The sequence below is a fragment of the Corvus cornix genome, chromosome 4A (genome assembly GCF_000738735.6).
Source record: "Corvus cornix cornix isolate S_Up_H32 chromosome 4A, ASM73873v5, whole genome shotgun sequence".
Classification (NCBI taxonomy): Eukaryota; Metazoa; Chordata; class Aves; order Passeriformes; family Corvidae; genus Corvus; species Corvus cornix.
Window position 1 is genome coordinate 10,760,201 of NC_047058.1, and position 19,007 is coordinate 10,779,207.

Genomic DNA, 19,007 nt, shown 5'->3' on the forward strand with positions numbered 1-19,007 from the left:
TTTGTTCTCAATTTGGATTAAACTATTCCTAGTGAAAAATTCAGGAGCTCTGTAGAAGAATTTAAATTGGCTGGTCAGTGCTGTATGAGCAGCATATTCTTTCACAAAGCCTCAGCACTGCTTTAACAAGACAGGTTTTAAGCAGGAAGCTTTCTCTGGAGGCTGCAGGAAGACTGCAGAGCTGAAGGATCCGTGGGGTCTGAGCATGGGAAACAATTAGCCAGAAGCCCATCCATGTTATATCATGCTTCAGACTGATGTTTAAGAGGCACTGTGAAAGTTCTGCTATGTATTTCTCAAGTACCAGCACAAGTACTGGTTTAATAATTAAATTGTAAACTTAACAAACAGTATCCTGTGCTACATGAATGAAGAGATGTTTTCTGCTTCAGGAAGGGAAGGCTAAATACTTCAGACATAGAGATTAATGGCCTCCAATTTACAGGACCTTTCAACCTAAAAATAAAGAAGTAAAGCTTTATCTTTTGAACTGCTATGCCACCAATTCAACATCTTATTTCAGGATTTATTCTGTATCCTTTTCAGGCTTCCAGGCTTGTGGACAGCACAGTTTAATTCTGAGAGAGGGAATCAGTGTTTCTGGACAATGCACATCTTGCTAAGCATACGACAAAAATACACAGCAATTTTCTCTCATCCTAAGACAGCTCTTTATTTTGCTGATATTTTAAAATTAATCAGGTGACTCCATTTCAGGAATGATAATCTGGCAGGACAAATTCAAAGGACCCCTACAGCAATGAATACATGCAGTTACTGGTGCTCCCTGCATAGTACATCTGTTGCTATGTCTGTTAACAGCAGTGCTATAAGACTAAATCATGCTTACATACAATAAAATAATCTTAATTCCTGAAAGAATTCCCTAACTACTGCACAAGTTATGTTTTACAATATAAATGGAACAATCATGTCAAGGACACACTGTTATGATAAAAATCCACCGTACTTGGCTACACAGGTTGGTTTCATCCACCGTATTTCCATATTTCTACATTATTCCACCTTTTTTTTTTAAATTTAAATAAGTATCTTACTATAAAACTCCAATGTTTTCCCACTCTTGGTTTCAATAGCTGTCAGTATATTTATGTCATTTTTTTCCCCCAACCATTTTGCAGGATCTCATTATGGCAAGAAACAAAGCAACTAAAAACAGCAGTCAGCCTCTCACCAGCTACAGGCTTGTTCAGCATCATGGCCTCACTGAGGAATCTGTGTATTACTTGCTTTTTCCCATTTGGGTTTTCTTGGTTTCTGAAACTACCAACAACTGACTATGTCAGAAGCATTCTCTTGATCCTCCCTTTAAAAACCATTCCAGCTATGTCAAATCTATCAAATCCATCCTGGACATTTTTCTGACTAGAGAATTCAAGCAACATAAAAAGCCTCCTGTGTGTGCTACTCAAAAGAATTACCGAAAATCTCTGTAGCAGGAAGCACAAAGTATGCTGTCACTAGCTCCAGGCGAAGGGGACTAGTGAAAAATCATCAAATCAGGGCAAGCACGAGGACGAGTTCTGCTTTCTGAGGCTATGCACAAGGGAAGAAAGTCAAAGCTGATGAGCTATCTCAGACATGCTGAGGGAAATAACAACTGCTTTTGTCTATAGATGAGGGTAGAGACACATCAGTACCATCAGCAAAAATACAAGAACTTGTTCTCACAAAATTTCCCACTTTTTGTTAGTCAAGCCTTAAAGGATGCCAGTTTAGTGCCGTGAGCAAAGGCTCCCAGTAAAAATGACATATGACAACAGAATTACACAATATGTGCTGGTAAACTGAACCTGTTTGCTGCCCTTTTGGCTTTACATTGTCAGAAGAATATAAGATGTAACAGAATGAAAAAGGGAAAAGCTGATTATGATCATCTGATTGCTTTGGAGAACTACACATCATGTTTTGCTTAAATGATCTTCTGACTGCCTTACCCTGAGCTTTTGGCCAAATAAAAATAAATAATTTTATCTTTTCAAATGAAAATGTGAACTTTATGTGATCGGTCCACTGGACTGTTACCAAGACCTGAATACCTTTACCTTTGAAAATTTTCTATCCTAACATTACTTTCTATGAGACAGTAAAGGTAGTTTTGAGCAAAATAGTACTGCTTCACAGAAAGCTGATCACATCTGTGTGAGTTTTTAACTACCTTAAAACAGGTGGAAATTAAAGACAAACATCAACCCTCGGGACTATAGAGAAGAAAACTTCACAAACCTTCCTCACAAATCTCTCCTTTGTATCCAGGGACACAGATGCAGACACCCATGATACAAGTACCATGGCCAAAGCAGGTTGGATCAATACACTGCTCTTCTGGAACATCACACTCTGGTCCTTTCCAGCCATTTCGACACACACAGTGACCTTTCTCATATTCTCCATTTCCGCTGCACAGCACTGGACAGGAATCTGAAGAAGGCAGATTGACCTTTTTAATGTATTTACATACTTACATAGATTAACATTTATTGCATTTATCGTTCTGTAAAATTGCTTTTCCACTCCAGCTCCTCAATTCTTCATGTGGTTCAGGGGTTGTGACAGACTGAAATCTTTGAACTAGGTAGTGCAGCAGTAATACAATGTCCTTGTCTCCTCAGTCTGCCTCTCTTGTATGCCTTAATCTTGACCAGAAATGGGATATCATAGAAGATAAAAACACTCTCTCCCCTTGATTGGCCTCTGTGGAAAATTTGCTGTGATGCATGATTTTCAGTAAGATTAGTATTTCCTTCCTGTGAACTGAAGCAGGATCCTGCCCTTTTCTTTTTTCTTCTAAGAAGACATAATATCACTGAAGTTGTAGCCATTACTGATCTGTATGTAAACCAGCAATGTGGAAGCTTACTTTTACAATCCAGTATCAATTTCTGAGCCAACTGAGTCTTAAAAAAAATAAACCCTAGATTTGAGGAGACATTGGAAAACCATGAGAACTTCTGGACATCACATGCAGCGGATAATGGATAATACTGACAGAAATAGCTGAAGCAGAAGCAAGCTCACTTAACAGATTTTTTTGCTTTAATGCTGGAAAACAGTCTCTAAGCTGCTTTAGGTTTCTTATCTACACCCTATTCTAGTTAGGACCACAGAAGCATTTGACTTACTTGTGTTTTCTCCAAAGTGAAACTGTTTGTCACTTTTAAATAACAAAACATTATGCTAAGCTAACACACCTATTAAAAATGTATTTTACAACTACAGACAGGATGGAAATGGGGATGGAGGAACCTATTAAATCTGAAAGTCAGGGAGGGAGAAGTGGTTGATCCGAGTTAACTCACGTACAGCATAAAGAAACTTTCCACATGTGTGCTTGTACTGTATCTGCCATCTGGCTGGAAAAAGGAATTTAATCTCCTTTAATCAGTTTGAATCTTTGCAAGCCCAGCAGTCACACACCACAATCATGATCCCTGTCATGCACCTTGGGTCAGTTAATATGAGATTACCTTTTGCACAATCAGGACCAAGGAATCCTGGGAAGCAGTGGCAGTGGCCTGAGATACATTCTCCATTCCCATTGCAATTAGTAGAGCAGTCATCCAGGATTTCTGTTTATTCAGGCAATTGTGCACAAAGGAAAACATAAATTGGTTGAATTTGAAATGAATGGCATCTTCACCTCACTCTGCAGGACACATCTCAACATACAAATAGGTGCAGAAGCAGTAAAAAGCCCATTTTCATTCATAGGGAGCATAAAACAAAATTCCTGTTCAAGCAGCTTACAAATATTTATTAGATTTTGTCTTGACAGCTTTGAGATAACAGGTGCACCATTTATATTACACCAAAAAGCTTTTAAAGTAAGTGTTCATGTAAAATTTACCACCATTAAAAGCATTGCAGGAACCTGAGAACTTGCTGAAAAATGTACACCTTAAACACTTTCTTTTATTGCTGAAGTAATTTGTTTGAAACCTGTTTATAGAGTAAATTGCCTTCTACGGTGTTCATTTGAACCATGTGGAATTGAATTCCTTGGAGAAGGGCAGGATTTCCACTTCTATACAATCAGATAAACAAAAAAATACTCTTTTGTACAGTGATGAAATTCAATGTGATAAAGAACTAAGAACTAGATTTGAAGAAAAAACCTCCACCTTCAGTTCTGATCTTAAACTTGCCCATGTTTTATCACACAGCTTTGGATATTAAGCCACTTAAGCTCACATATCTGAGGACAAGCTCCTATCTCTACATGGATTAGCTGGTTCCAATTTACACATATATTTCCTACAGGAATGCAGTGGATTCACTGATTTATATGGATTTTCCATAAAGAATATGAAGCAGAATCAAGCTAAGATGATCGATCCTGTGCGGAGCAGGTCACTGTCAGACCAGCTCCAGGACTGAGGGACTCTGCAGCCCATGCAGGTGCTGGATGGGAGAGGGGCTCAAGCCAGGGGAACTGGGACTGTTCAATGGCCACATGCACTAATAGATGTGGGGAAGCACCTCTGGCTATAGGAAAATGGGAAACTTGATGCCTTTCCCACAAAATATTTGAGGAAAAAGAAGAAAACCCAGATCCTACCATTAATAAAAATGACTGACGTAAGTGTATTTTGATCTTGTTTATGGCCACTTAAAAAGATAAGGATTGGCTCCTCTTGAAAACTCCTATGGTTATTTGAAAACATTCTTTTCAGGCTATCAGTTTATATTAAAGAACAGACATTTGATGTGCCTCTGTTCATCAGGTATCCACAACCTGTACACAGATGTCTGTTTCAAAGTGAAAAAAGCAGCACATTTTTAGAAGGAAGTTTTCTTCACAGAAATGCTGCTCGTTATTAATTTTTTCATATTACTGCTCATTATCAACTCTTGTCTTGCTCTATGTGTGCACTTGCCTGCCTTCCCAGTTTTCCAAGAATCACATGGCAAATGATCCCTACATTGATGTGAAAGGAAGAATTAATGGTTGGATAAGTTACTTCCCCTTAATGCAATGTCCAGTTTGGGCTGCCCTTTATTTAGTTAACGGAAGTACTTGAAGCATGCCACGTTCTGCGTGCAATTTACCCTTCTCAGGAAAGTCTGAACAGAACTTCAGCTAAAGTGCCAGCAAAATCAATTTTGTACATAACTAACATGGAGCATCTTGAAATACAATCTAACAAATGCTGATGAGGGGCATGGCTGGTTCACAGAAGCATTTGGCAGAGATGCATCCAAGCTCTTGCTCTGTTCTCAGGGTTTCTGGTCCTGGCTGATTCCTTTGTTGGCAGAGATGTCAAATATGACTCTAAACCAGTCTGGGTAAGAAGAATGCCCCAAGGATTTATTTATTTATTTATTTATTTATTTTCCTGTGGAAACTCCCAAAGAAACAGTCAAGTTATGATGCACAGCAAACTAGGGAAGAAGATACACAGGTTATGAAAACACAATAGCTGGCAGTATTTTCAAATGCACCAGCAGTAGATTCTTGCAGCAGCATGAACAGACTTTTCCCCAAAAATATCTTCCTGCAGCCATTTTGAAGATGAAGTACAAGGACTCCTGCCTGCACTGTGGCTCACACGCTTCCCTCTTTCACAGTCTCTTCTTTTTTATCACATGTAACATGAATTAGACTCCGGCGATTAATTTCTTTTTGGTTTTGGGGGGAGGGGAAGGGGAGGAGTAGAAATTATGCTACTAAATGAAATATTATTTAAACCCTCATTTATAAACCCTGCTGTCTTACAATAAAAGTAAACAAGGGATCAGGAGTTTGGATACTGGTCTGGGCTGGAGTTTGGCCTGGTTCTATGGTCTTTGTAGAGCATCTGCAAAGATGGTTCATAAATTGCTTGAATCTTATTTTCTCAGATGGAATTGAATAATGGCATATTTTCTTGCAGAAGATCAACTTTTTTGAACGGAGCAAATATGAAATTTTACACCAGAACCAGTCATTACAACTCTATCTTAATTTCTAATTTTTTTCTTTTAAGCAAGTCCTTCAGAATCTTGATATTTGAATCATACTGTCCTGCTCTGCAAGGTTTTTACCACAAAGTAAAAATAGTATCCACTTTTTCTGAAGAGCAGATGGCACGTCCATTACTAGTAAAGACATCTTGCTAAACATATGGTAGAACAGGTTAACTAAAGGGTATCGTGGTTAAAGTCTTGCAGCAAACCGAGACTGTCATAAATACAACACTTCACCTAAATTTAAATTCCAAAAAAGCCCTATGTGTGAGGACTGCTCACTCACAACACCTACATCTGCAAACATTTGCCCACCTATATGTGTTAAAAAGGCAGGAGGGATCTCATATGCAACCAAGATGCTGCCTCTTGTACTTGCCCTCTGTATTCCAAACAAAATGATGCATTCGAATAACTGCATAAAACAACACCAGCCATCCATCAAACAACACTCAAAAACAAATCCACAAAAGATTTTCCAACTGACTAAAACACTGGAAATAAGAACTTAAAGCCTGGATAATTGTTGTAGGATTTATGGTTCCCATGTAAGTAGAGAGGGCAGACATAATCTCTTTTACTTGGAACAAGATAAAACCAGAAATTACTCAAGAATTTAAGCTATCATATAAAAATCTTAACACATGAGAACTTCACACTTAATTAATTTGATAATATCTATCTTTAATATACAAATGTTGCTATTTGTCTAATATTGGCTTAAACATGAAGTTGCTCCACTGAGGTTAATTAAACTAAGCTGAAATAAAACATATTTAAGAGAATACTTAAGAGGAGCTGGAATACATCAAATACATCTTTGAAATGTTATAATCAGAATAACAATTACATTGTGATTGTTCTTACCAATAGCTGTAGTTAGTACAAACACTTGCTCTACTTTCTTTCCATCATTGTAGAATGCCATATGCCAAGCTCCTTGATCCATATACTCGATGAAACCTGTCTCTTGCAGTGAAGTTAAGATCAGGTTCCTGGGAGCTTGCTGAGGCTCCTCTGAGTTTTTTGGTTCCTGTTTAATTAACTGTTTTCCATCCATCAGTTTTACAAAATCAAACTGAAATAATAATGAGCAAAAATTAACCGTCTAGCAAATATTCATGAATCTACTCTGCATGTCTCCTTCAAACATGAATAAACAGTTGAAATCTTAAGAGGAATTGCCTAAGTATACACCAATGTGGACAGCAATTGCATAACCTAGTCAATTTAGCTTCAGCTTATATATAAAAAGCATTATGGTAGATCAGAAATCTGGCATCAAAACTGGCATAGCTGTTTGCTATGGCAGGATAAAAACACACTTGCTTCACTAGATACAGCAGACTTACTCCAAAAAACACATCTATTTAATGGGAGTAATTCCAAAATTCCCAAGGAGTAGCGCCTGTGCTACGCAGCTATTCATCTCAAATGCCAAGAGCAGATTAAAAACCTGTTGTTCTATACCAGATTTTTAAATCCTTGCCCCTTAATATCAATATCAGATATCAAAACCTAAATACACTTTTTCTTTAAGTAATACAAGTAAGTATATATTTTTTACAGGACAGTTCTTAATACCTAACCAGGCTGATGCTGACAACTCCAATGCCTGTTAACCTCAAAGCACCAGAGATTTCTATGAATCCCTGTTCAAGAAATACATATATTTCTCTAGGTTTTTTAGGCGTTCTGATTTCCAGTAAAGTTCATTGTCAGCTCAACTGAGGATCCAGCTTCAATTAAAGTCAGTGACAGCTAAAAGTGCTTATTTCTAATATCAAAACTGTAGTAAAAATTTCTTGAGGTTAGAGCAGATGATCTCCAGTGGTCCATTATAAACAATCTTTCCATGATTCCATGTATATTTATCACACTCTGTGGAGTGTGATCCTGATACAAAGAAAGATGAAAAATTTATTATCCATAGAAATGACAGCTTCATATGCCAAATACATTAAACCTAAAAAAAAAAAAAAGCTGAATGTGACCAGCAATATTGCATATGACTGCTTAGCTAGGTTTTCTCTTGCAAAATCCCCAGGAGTAAGCACTCAAAAATAATTTTGATCTTAGAAACCAGAGACAGCTTTTTTCTTTTCTACTAACTTTTTATACTGACTGTACAATCTGTTTGTTTCAAGGGAATCATAAAAAGGTTAAAGCATTTTCAAGTGAACTGGAATTTCATCCCTTGCATAGAAGATGCTGGATCTATGCAGCAGGACAGTGTGTACCTGTCCAGCCTCCCAGACAGTCACATCCCTGAGGTTACAGCTGCTGATCTGTCTGTTATGACACTTTCCCTTCCTCTGAGAGACCACAGTTTGAGGTATTGCCAGAGCTCAGTAAAAGAAAAGGATAACCAGACTGTGGTTACAGCCAGGTCCTTTCTCCTTCTCTTCTTTGAAAGCGTGTTGTGAACGCTCCCATCCGCTGCTGTTTGAAAATGTAAGTGTGATAGAATCAGGACCATTTCCAATTACCTGAGTGTGAGTAGGTGGGATGTTTCTTCTGCCATAAATTCCCAGCAGAGAATCCTTCGCCAGTGAAATGTTAAATTTCAGGTACACAGGGTGATGTATGGTAATTTGGAAGCGCCAGAATAAACCAGGTGGGATGGTCTGCATAACTTGTGCTCCAATCTCTACTTCTCCTGTGTCTATGGCCCGGCCCTTCTGAAATACTAATTTTCCAGAAACAAACAAAACAGTCAATTGTGAATTTACACTGGGTGAAGAGAGAAGTTGCAAGGTATAGACATGCCTTAGATATATTGGAATATACAAAAATCAACTTCTAACACTGATAACTGCATTTTTTATTCAACAAGTTGGAAAACACAAACAAACATGTACAACATATTTCCAACAACAAGTGTCATGGGGTATTTTTGCACTGGAAATTTTGTAACACTGTACTGATTATGAAAAGGAGGAACTGCTGCTGCTGCATAAACCACGGTCTTTGCACATCAACTATGCAAACAAAACATATTCAACTGCGAATGCACAGAGTGAGGACAGAGGGAAATTCTACCTCTGGCACATATTTCAGAGTGCTGCCGAAGGGGCATTGCATAAGCTACACAAATGGACCCCAGAGAGGACAGAAAATCCATCAAACCTGGTAGTTCAGAGCCCCCGTCCAAAGCCCGGATTTCTATTAATCACCATTCCTAATGGCTTTATTATGGTAGTGTTAATCTAGTCCTGGAGAAATAAAGAACATCTGTTCTGGCTTGGTCTTTGTTCATGAAAATGTAATAGGGGCATGAGGACAGGGAAAGGCACTCTGAAGACAAAACTGGCATAATTTCATAATGCCAAACAATAAATTTGCAGACATCTGCAATATGTGACTTCACACATGGGTGTGAGAGCACTGAAATAGAAAGGGAAATGGAATGCATAAGGAAGACTTCGCCAAACTGAATTGGAGCTGGCTTGCTTTGCTGGCTTATATCACCATCTTTATGTTTTTTACTGCCTGTCTGTGATCAGCATCGTGACATGCTGCAAATCACAGACCCAATCCTGCAAACATTTGAGCTAATTCCATTGAAAGGTTTGTAAAACTCTACTGACATTTCCATGCTTTGAACTAGAATAAGCAGGATAGTGTGTGGCATTAGAGGATGAGTCAAGAGAAGATTGAATTCAGCAGCCACATCCATCTCTGTTTCATTTCATTCCAGAATCACAGTGAAAAATAACGAGGAGCGAAGTGACTGGAGCCTCATCTTTTACAATAAATGCATATAAATATCTAATCCAACAAAATGTACGTGAAATTTTATAAATCACCCCTGGAAATGAAAACAGCAGTACCAAAGCTAAGGCCAGCTTTTGCTTGAGTGTGTTAACAACAAAGACCCTCAGTGGGACTGTACACGGGCTTTAACTAGCGTAGGAAGTACTTAGCATTCTTAATGAATAGAGATTTAATTTACAAGGCAGGAGTGAATTCTCAGGGTACCAGATCTTCCAGCTTTACAGCTGCTTTGTGTCACCAAACCCACAGCAAGAATGAGGAGCTAGCTTATAACACCTCATCACATAAATACATCTATTTTTAGATCAGAAGCTTGTAATCTAGTACTCTAAAAATACACCACTTACTTAGTTTAAGAGTTAAAGTATTTCCAAATTGCTGCTTTAACGATGTTCAAGGTGAGACTACTTCTGCCCAATTTGCTTCACAGAAAAAATCTTGAATGTTGAGTTTTGAAAGAGAATTAAACTTCCTCTGTTGGACAAGGAAAGTGGATACCTTCCCAACCCAACACAAAAAAAGATCCTACTTGGCTTATGTAAATTTAAAAACCTTCTCCCCTATTTCCAATACTCTAGAGATATTCAATCTTAATGATCCTTTGCAAGCAGTTACTGTGAGTTAAGTAAAACACTATGGAACTTTTTGGTGATAGTGACACATGGTAATTAATATGATTCAGTTACAAGACAGTAGAGCACTAAGTAAAAAGCCAGGGACACAGTATGATCTTTGACATTAAAGGCGTTATTGGTCAGTGTTCAAGGTCTTTAACATACAGTAGCTACTTATTTTTTGAAGTGAGAAGGTCTGCTTCTTTGTTGAAAAGAAAAAGTGTTGTGTCTTCAGTTTGGGTGAATTCTCACTAACTGATATTATCAAATGCTGCTGAATATCATATTATCAAATTATGCTGAATATCATATTAGTGTTGCTACGTACCTCGGGAGTTTTTCCACATTTGGCTGAAAATACCTTTGCTCTAGCAACAATTTAATATAAGCTTTAAAAAAACCAGATGCACTTAGATGTCCATTTATCTCATCCCACAGGAAAGAAGTGCATGCTGCTGTTCACAATGCTAACAGGAAAATATACATACTATCTACCCCTACTGATAGGACACAGTTGCAGAATCTCTACCTTTCAAATGCTAATTTTTCAGACAACCACAGAGCATGGAAAGGCCACTGGAGGGGCCATGTCTGAAATGCATATTTTCATATTCACTGAGCCACTCTGCTTTCTTTACAGAAAAAGAATTTAGCTTTGCTTCTGTGTTTAGTTGATCTAAGCAGGTATTTGGCTGTACAAAAAAGGCACCTGAAGACACACCCCTCACAGACTATCCTTGTCTACTTTCTTGCTCTCTCTTGAAGAAGTCCAAAATAAGGTTTAAAATTACAGTGCTGCAATACAATTCTGCTCTTGTAAAAACATTTTTTTTATGACGAAGTATAATTTAATTATCTATATTCAATTCCTTGTACAGCTCGCAATCTTGCCAACTAGGGTATTAATTCTTCCCTATGCTTTCTAAGCAGGGTTTCCTCAGAAGTCTAAAGCAGAAGATAGATTCTTAATCACAGGTTTCTCTCAGCTTCAAGAAAGAAAAACTCTGAACAGCGTGGTGCCAATTACCTCCACAAGAATGTATCCATATGCTTATTATTAATGATCCTGAAACAATCAATTTCCTTGTACTCCCCTGGTAAATAGCAGCATCAATAGGATATCTGACTTTTTAATCACATAACTACATATTAAAATGTTAACTCGTAGCCATGGGTCAGTGTGTTATAAAGTGATTTCTTGAAGAAATCTGACTTGCTGGTTTACAAACTTCATTTTCATTAAAAGATTAGTTAAAATTTACGCTTTCCAAGTCTGGAAAAGCATTCTGTGCTACTGCATTGAGTTGCGAAGATGTGAGGTCACAGTATCTGACAGCAGTTATTTATCCCTGTGAAATTACATCAGAGGCTTCAAGTTTACAGCCAGTGCATCAACTTTTTGTAGTATCCTGCTGTAGGGAAAGGAGTTGCCTGTTTCCAAGTGCTCCTTTTCATCACTTCTAGAGGGAGAATTTGTTATGAGGACTGGGAGTAAAATTACTGATATATATTAAAAGTGATGTAAAGAAAGAAAATGAGCAAAGACTAGCCAGAGCCAGACTATGCATGCACTAATTCTGCATGATTTTTCTTGTGTTTTTCCAAATGTGTACTCCTTGCTAGCTTTAACTCTGGATTACATGTTACCCCCAAAAGGTGAAAGGGGACAATTAAACAACAGAGTAGGTCTGTTCATGACTGACCTCTGAAACTGCTGGGTATGCCGTCAATGAAATGGCTCTGCTATCACAGGACTCTGTTCTTTAGTGTTGTGGGGTAGTTGTATAGCTACACTAAAAACTGGGATTCCCAGGAGCAAGGCAGGGGGTTTGGGTTTTTACCTACTACACTGAGTCTTTATTGACTTGCATATTCTTTTCTCTGTTTCCAACCATCTAATTTTTAAAGATTTTTTATATTTTTGATGTTTTTTTCTACACATCCTTCTTTGGAAGCCAAATGCATTGGAAAAGCTTTTATTAAATCTGTAATATATTGACATAATGATTTAATGCAGTTGAGAAGAACTATTTGAGATATTTTCCATGGTGCACCAGGACAAAAAATACAGAAGTGTATAAAACATTTACTGCAATTCACTACCAATCCATTCTAAGGGATGAAATAATGGAAAACAACATCATTGTCTCCTTACACGTATTTCTATTGTTCATTTATCTAATATGATCTCTACCCTGTTGTGCCACACTGATTTGCAAGATTATTGATGTGCAATGCAATCCTCCTTCTGGAGGGACTGGTACAACAATGTCCCACTTTGCTGCCTATTTTCAGTCATGGATCTTACCCAGAACACGAAAAATCAGATTCCTGCTCTGCTCTAAAATTGGAAAGCTCTGGAAGTCCCCTATCATTGCAGAGCTACCAGTACAATTTTACTTTCCTCCTAACAACTGGAAAGATTAGGTTTCATATTCCACTCCCATTCACTTTGATCTGATCTGATTTATCCACTTTTTCTGAGTACCATAAAAAGAAATGGGAAGGCCATCTGCTTTTTCTGGTCAGAAAGCATTGTGACAGTGGTTGGTGGGAAGCATGGGCCAGAGCTTGTGACTAATACTGGAGCAGGTGATCTAACAACATTAAATGACAGGACTTAAGAGGACGGAATCACACATCTCAGACAGTTCCTTCTCTCCATTGCACACCCTGGCTGCACAGCCCACTCCTTTCCTGTCCTAGCTCTGGTGCTTCAAGAGTCTGGTTCAGCCACTTGTGTGGCAGAAGATGATTTGCATCATGGCTTTAAACAAAGCCATTTTCTGCTGCCATGGAGGACTGACGTGGCCTGGTTGTGCAGGAGGCAACCCCTGCAGTGGGCACAAGGCCACAGGGAGCGGCAGAGGGAGGAGGGAGGGCAGAGCAGGGCTGTACCCCCGGCAGCAGGGAGCTGACAGACTGGCTCAGGCGTTTTGTGAAGCCGTGGTAGATTCCTGGGAGCTGATTCACTGTGACTGGGTCAGCCAGGACGTGACAGGATGCTGTACTTTATCTTATGCCTTCAAGAACTGATGTCTTGAAAAGCATTAAGATTTCTACTCTTCTGCACATTCTGACCTGTCAGCACACAGGGGTTCACTTTGCCTGAGACTGACTTTGGTCTGCAGGACAGGCACAGCGCCAAGCCCTCTGCACCACAGGGAACAAGGCAAATGTGGTCTCCCCTCCCTTAAGACAGAAGCCAAACACTCTCGTCTCTTCTCCCACTGTGCTACTGAACCTTCCTTTTCTAATGCACTGGTTGCTAATTTCAGTGAGAGTTCTGCTAAAGGAACTTACCTGGTTATGGGCTTTTCATACCTGTTTTAAAATTATACAAGAGAAGATAGAAACTGGACTCAAAATACTGTCAACATGTAGAAAATACAGGCTCTGAACAGCACTAATGTTTAACTATTCATCGTCCATCTGGCTTCTCATTTACACATACCTTTTTTTTCTGTTTTATCCAAAGCTTTTCCTCCGATTGGTGAGTAAGTAGTATCCATGGATTCTGTTCCTTTATTTCCTTTGCTAACTCCATTTTCATAGAGCTGCCCTTCCACAGGCTGTAGTTGCCAGGTTAAACCAAACAAGTGTACTGCTGCAAAAAAATGAAGACCAATTAATTGATGTCTAAACTACATCACCTTCAGTGAGACTATGAAAGAATGATACGACCCAGTTTCTGCAAAGTCAAGTATTGCTTTGTTCTGTTAGCAATAAATCAGAATTTCAAGGGGGTTAATGAGCAATTTACCATTTTACCTTAAAACCCAATGTTTAATTAGTTTCCACACTTTCTTCTGGAGCTCAGCCAGGCCAGGGTGATGAATGTCTACAGCAATTAATGGAATTACTTGCAATTAAAAGGATAAAAGCTGAATAAATTCAATATTGTGTGACAGATTCTAATGCTGTATCAGTGTTGTCCCTCAGCTTTTGGCTGTCAAAGATCTCAGAATTTGTTGACAAAAGCAATGACACCAACTAAAACTTCTCACCTTTCCAATTCAGTTTGAAGTGAAACTGTGCCCACTGCATTCTGAAACCTTTTCATTTAGGTTAAGCATTAGCAAAAACATTGACTCCAGGCTTACTCTAGAATTACACTGCAGATAAAAAGCTGGCTCTACACCTAAAATATATGCAATTATTTTACAACAAAAATTAACAGAAATATAGTTGTTATTTAAGTATGTACTAGGAAATCTACTAAATAATCCCTTTAGAAAGTTATAAGCTATCTTTATTGCCATACACAGGGGCTGCCTACTCTACTTTGCCTGCACAGCCATTCATATTTTCTGCTTTCCTTTCTTTGTTTCTGATCTGAGGCCTTGAAGGATGATTGGAGAAAAGACAGCAACAGAGGATCTTATTTTAGTATAATATGATATTACTGCAGTTGGTCTAGACAATTACCTAGGTCTTACTGAGAAGGTCATATTATTCCAAGGGAAAGGTTGCCTTAGCATTGAAGTAACTCAGCAGGGACGACTGATGACCCACTAAAATATGGATTGAGGATGACCCCCACTGAGGAGCTGAAATTGTCACATAAAGAGCAAAGCCCGAGCAGCAGCTCTTTAACCACATGCAGCAATTTGCACTGAGTAGGATCTGCCCACAGTGGGAGCCTAAAAGTCAATATATTTGCTCATCCTGAACCATGTAGGAACCTCAGAGACTCCCAGGAGAAATAAGTGTGATCTAGAATGGGTCTTGCATTAAGAAAGTACATGGTTTTATTCTGCTCTTGTACATACTTCAAGGAAAATATCTCAATACAACCAGGAAACTTGGAGACCATTTCCCATGTGTTTGGCCACAAGTCTCCCTCGCAGGCTGAAAAGTTAAATTACAAAAATTTAACAAAATCCCAAGCCTTGAATGGATTCCTGTCAAGGGCTTGGGAAAAGTACCACAAGAATGCAAAGCTGCCAATCTACAGTCATTAATTCCAGATCTGTGCACTCCTGGGTCACCCAACTACAGATACATGATCCAAATCAAGCAAATGAGAGCATGACTACTGAATTAGTGAGGTGACAGTGGTTGTGACAAATTTACTGCATCTCAAACCACTCACTCACCATCAGATCTGGACTCTGGAGACACTGGGCAGCACATATCCACTCCCCAGAGGAGGTATTAGAAGTGTACTTTTAAGCTTTTTGCTGTCAGTGGTGAGATCTCAAGCCTGGATTGCTTTGTATTCTATGGTCTTGAAATCATCAATGGACCATGATAATACTTTGAACAGGGTTTTGCAGTCAGATCACAGAGAATTAAGGTCTGAGTTTTGAGATTCTTAATGCAAAACAACAAAAAGTAGCTAGAGAGTAAGTGCTTTTGCTCCTGGCTTGAGCTTCTGGACATTATTATTATTTCAAGAGTTATTAACAACAAAAGGGAACAGAGTTCAATGGGACTGATAGCTAAGGAATGTACATTTCATTTATACTAATGCAAACAATTATATCAGCACTTGAAACAGATCACTAGAAGCAAAACAATTGCACACATCAATAATAAGCTTTTAGTGGTTATGGAATCATGAATGTAATCTAGTTGCTTTCTTACACTATTCCCATTGTTGTCATTACTCATTTCCTAGGACAGCATTTGCATGTGCTGCAGAGGGTATGTCACAAAGTCAGGGCTGAACGTGTGCTGCACCTTTTCCTTGGTGCATGTCTTTGCCACATTACACACTCTGTGCATGCTGTCATCCACTTGCACCAATTCTAATCATTTACTGGCTTTGTCTTTCTTCAGGCTGGGGAAGTGCTGTTGTTTTCATAGCTCATGCCAAAGCTTGGCAAGCTGGCAAAACTATCTGTATCTATGTTTGACAGTCAGCTTCCTCCTTGAGAAACACCAACTGTGCTGCAGAGAGGATGGTCTCTGCCAGGCTCGGATGTCTCATCCCTGGGAGGTGACATGGGGCACCAGACTTGTGCTAAACAATGGGCACAACTGAGGGTTGTACAGCAAAGCATGTGGCTGTGAAAATAAGATCTACATGAATTGATCTGAATGACTTCTAGCAATGGAAAAATCCAGTCACCTTGCAATCTTAAAATAATTCCTATTTTCATTACATTAACTATAGCTATTGAGAAACTACCTTCAGATCCAGGTGTCACTCTGGGAGTAACCAGACCACAAACACCAGTAAAGGCATTAATTCCTAGAGATACCTTTTTCAGAAGTTAACTACAAGGAATAATAAATCTTTATTTAGTGGACACGGAACCCTCCCTAACCTTTTCCTTTTCTGTGATACTTTTCTTTTACCTGGGGTATACAAAATTCCTACACAGCTTTTTTCCTACAACATATGTACAGCATGTTTTAAATACACACTTATTTCACCAAATAAGATTACATAAAACTTTCAAATCTCCATCTCTCAAATCTCTTTAGAAATAAGTAGGCATGTACTGAATTTCATTAAAAAGCTCAAAAGAACTTCTCTTTTGAGTTATTCTCTCTTTGATTTTTTTCCAGTGGATTTCTGGCTTTTACAAAAGGGGCACAGAAAATGCTGTGCAATTTAAGTGGGCCACAATGTCATTTCCCACAGCATAAATCCATTTGCAAGGTTCTCAGCTGTATCTCCCATGTGTAATGCCCAGGTGTAAGATCCTACTCCACAGAACTAATAGGAGATGATACCATCACTCTGTCCAACTTAGTACTGGGCTGGACAAAAAGGAGGGACATTCACTTTCTGATGAATGTCTCTGCCCTTTCCTCAGAGCTGAACCTTCTGGAGACCTTGACTGCAGTGCCCTTGAGGGTTGGCTGCTGACTAACAGTATGAAACCCACCATTAGGACTAAGGATGCATTATATGATGTAGCTCAAGTTTACACAGAACAGCCTTTGAGGTTTGATGACTACACTTACATTACAGAAGAAGCAAAAGCTACTCTGGCTCTGCCTAGCTGGCATTCAAAAAAATTTCTGCAATCACATACCCTGCATTTTGCAGCACCTAAAATACTTCAGGTACTAGTAGGGTGCATAAGGTCACTGCTGAGCTGCTACAGTTTCAGGCAATACCAAAGGACCAGCAGGCAAATGGAGATGAAACAGCTTGTTAGCTGGCACCATTGCAAAATTCACACTTTTGTTAGGAGGAACTGTGGTGAGTCAGCAGGAGCATCAGCCCCTAACTTCCATCAGCTGGCCTCACCAAACTTCTCTGACAGCTGAGTGCAGTATTCTCCCTGCTGGTAGGAACTGCACTCATCTGAAAAGATACTCTTTCTTGGCTTGCTTGAACATCCAGTATAATCCCATGTCAATAATTACATTATTACTTTGGTCGCTGCAATCTATGAGTCACACGTTGCCATGAGCAGAGTTGTTGTACATTGCTTTCACTGAGGTGATCTGGAGGCAAAATTGATCTGAAGGCAAAATTTGACCCTCTTTACATAATGTTGGGGGATAGGGCTTACATGATGGATACTACCATACCTATATTTAATTTATATTTTATTAGATAGCCCTTTTTAATTCAAAATTTCCTTTAAATTCTAACACAAAAGTAGACACAGATTTTTTTTTTTTTAACATGCATTATTGATGTTATGGCAGAAGCTAAATGTGGAGGAATCTGGAGTCAGTGGATTTGAAGATCCTGGAGGATGTCACAGGATTATGTGGCATATTTCTTTCTCACCACCCTGCCACCCTGCCCTGGCCAGGCTACACAGTGGAGCTGTACAGGGTGGTTTTAAATGACCTCTCCCTCTCCAGTACAGAAGATCCTAGTCACAGTACAGAGCTTTTCTTAGCTAATTTATTAGGTAAAAAAAACATTATTAGGTGTAAAACAGATCTCTTGCAGAAAAAGAAATATTAAAGGCCTACATCATCTACCCTTTCTATAAATTTCTTTCATGGAACCTCTCAGCAAAGAGATGAAAAGTGAGTGTAACTTCATGCTGCCTAAGGGATTTTCCCTACTTAGAGGCAGGCTTTTGTTTCTTCATGTTACTGCTGTAAGTGAAACCACTATGGGCATGTTCAGAGCAAAAGCTTGGGTCTTTACCTCTGAAGTAACTGACCAGATCACTTATTTTGTTCAACATTTAAACAAATTGACAGTTCCAGACTGACTACCTCATCCCCACACTGCTACAAAATACTCAAGTAAATATCCACAAAGATACAAGTAATTTTTTCAGAACTCACATTGTAAACTGGATTAACCCACCATCTGCTAGGAAGCCAATGATCTAATTTAATTTATTCTTATCTACCTTCTGTGTAAGCACAGCTTGTCAACTCCGGTGCTACATGTTTGGCAGAATATGAATAAGAGCCTTGGCTCCAGTGCAAAAGAGACACACAGTAGTGAGGAGATGTCAGAAAAGTCCTGTGCAATAAGCACTTACTACCTGGGAGATGAACTTCAAAGGACAAAAATCCTGCAAATATGAAGTCTCTCCAAATTGCTGACCTCCACTAAAGGCTTTTGTTTAGCTTTCTCTGCTGTTTTACAGAATCTCAGTAGATCATCCCCCTGAAGCCCAGACTTCAGAAAAGCTGTAATAGAATGTGTATCAGCAGCTGACTACTCTTTCTGCACCTGTTCTCACTGCCAGAAAATTATTTGTTTCTGTA

At 38.9% G+C, this 19,007-nt stretch overlaps 1 protein-coding gene across 6 annotated transcripts in view; it reads right to left on the bottom strand.

Moving 5' to 3' along the window:
• TENM1 (teneurin transmembrane protein 1) overlaps positions 1–19,007 on the bottom strand; it is a 761,089-nt gene that overhangs the window by 120,416 nt on the left and 621,666 nt on the right. For 5 of the 6 annotated variants that reach the window (XM_010407691.4, XM_019290822.3, XM_039571802.1 and 2 more), the window contains 5 exons: positions 13,813–13,965; positions 8,457–8,656; positions 6,835–7,045; positions 3,489–3,590; positions 2,248–2,442 (listed from right to left, as the gene is read on the bottom strand). In XM_010407691.4, coding sequence (XP_010405993.3) covers positions 2,248–2,442; positions 3,489–3,590; positions 6,835–7,045; positions 8,457–8,656; positions 13,813–13,965 — 861 coding nt within the window. The remainder of the gene's footprint in view (positions 1–2,247; positions 2,443–3,488; positions 3,591–6,834; positions 7,046–8,456; positions 8,657–13,812; positions 13,966–19,007) is intronic. The other variant, XM_039571800.1, reaches the window with a different exon arrangement.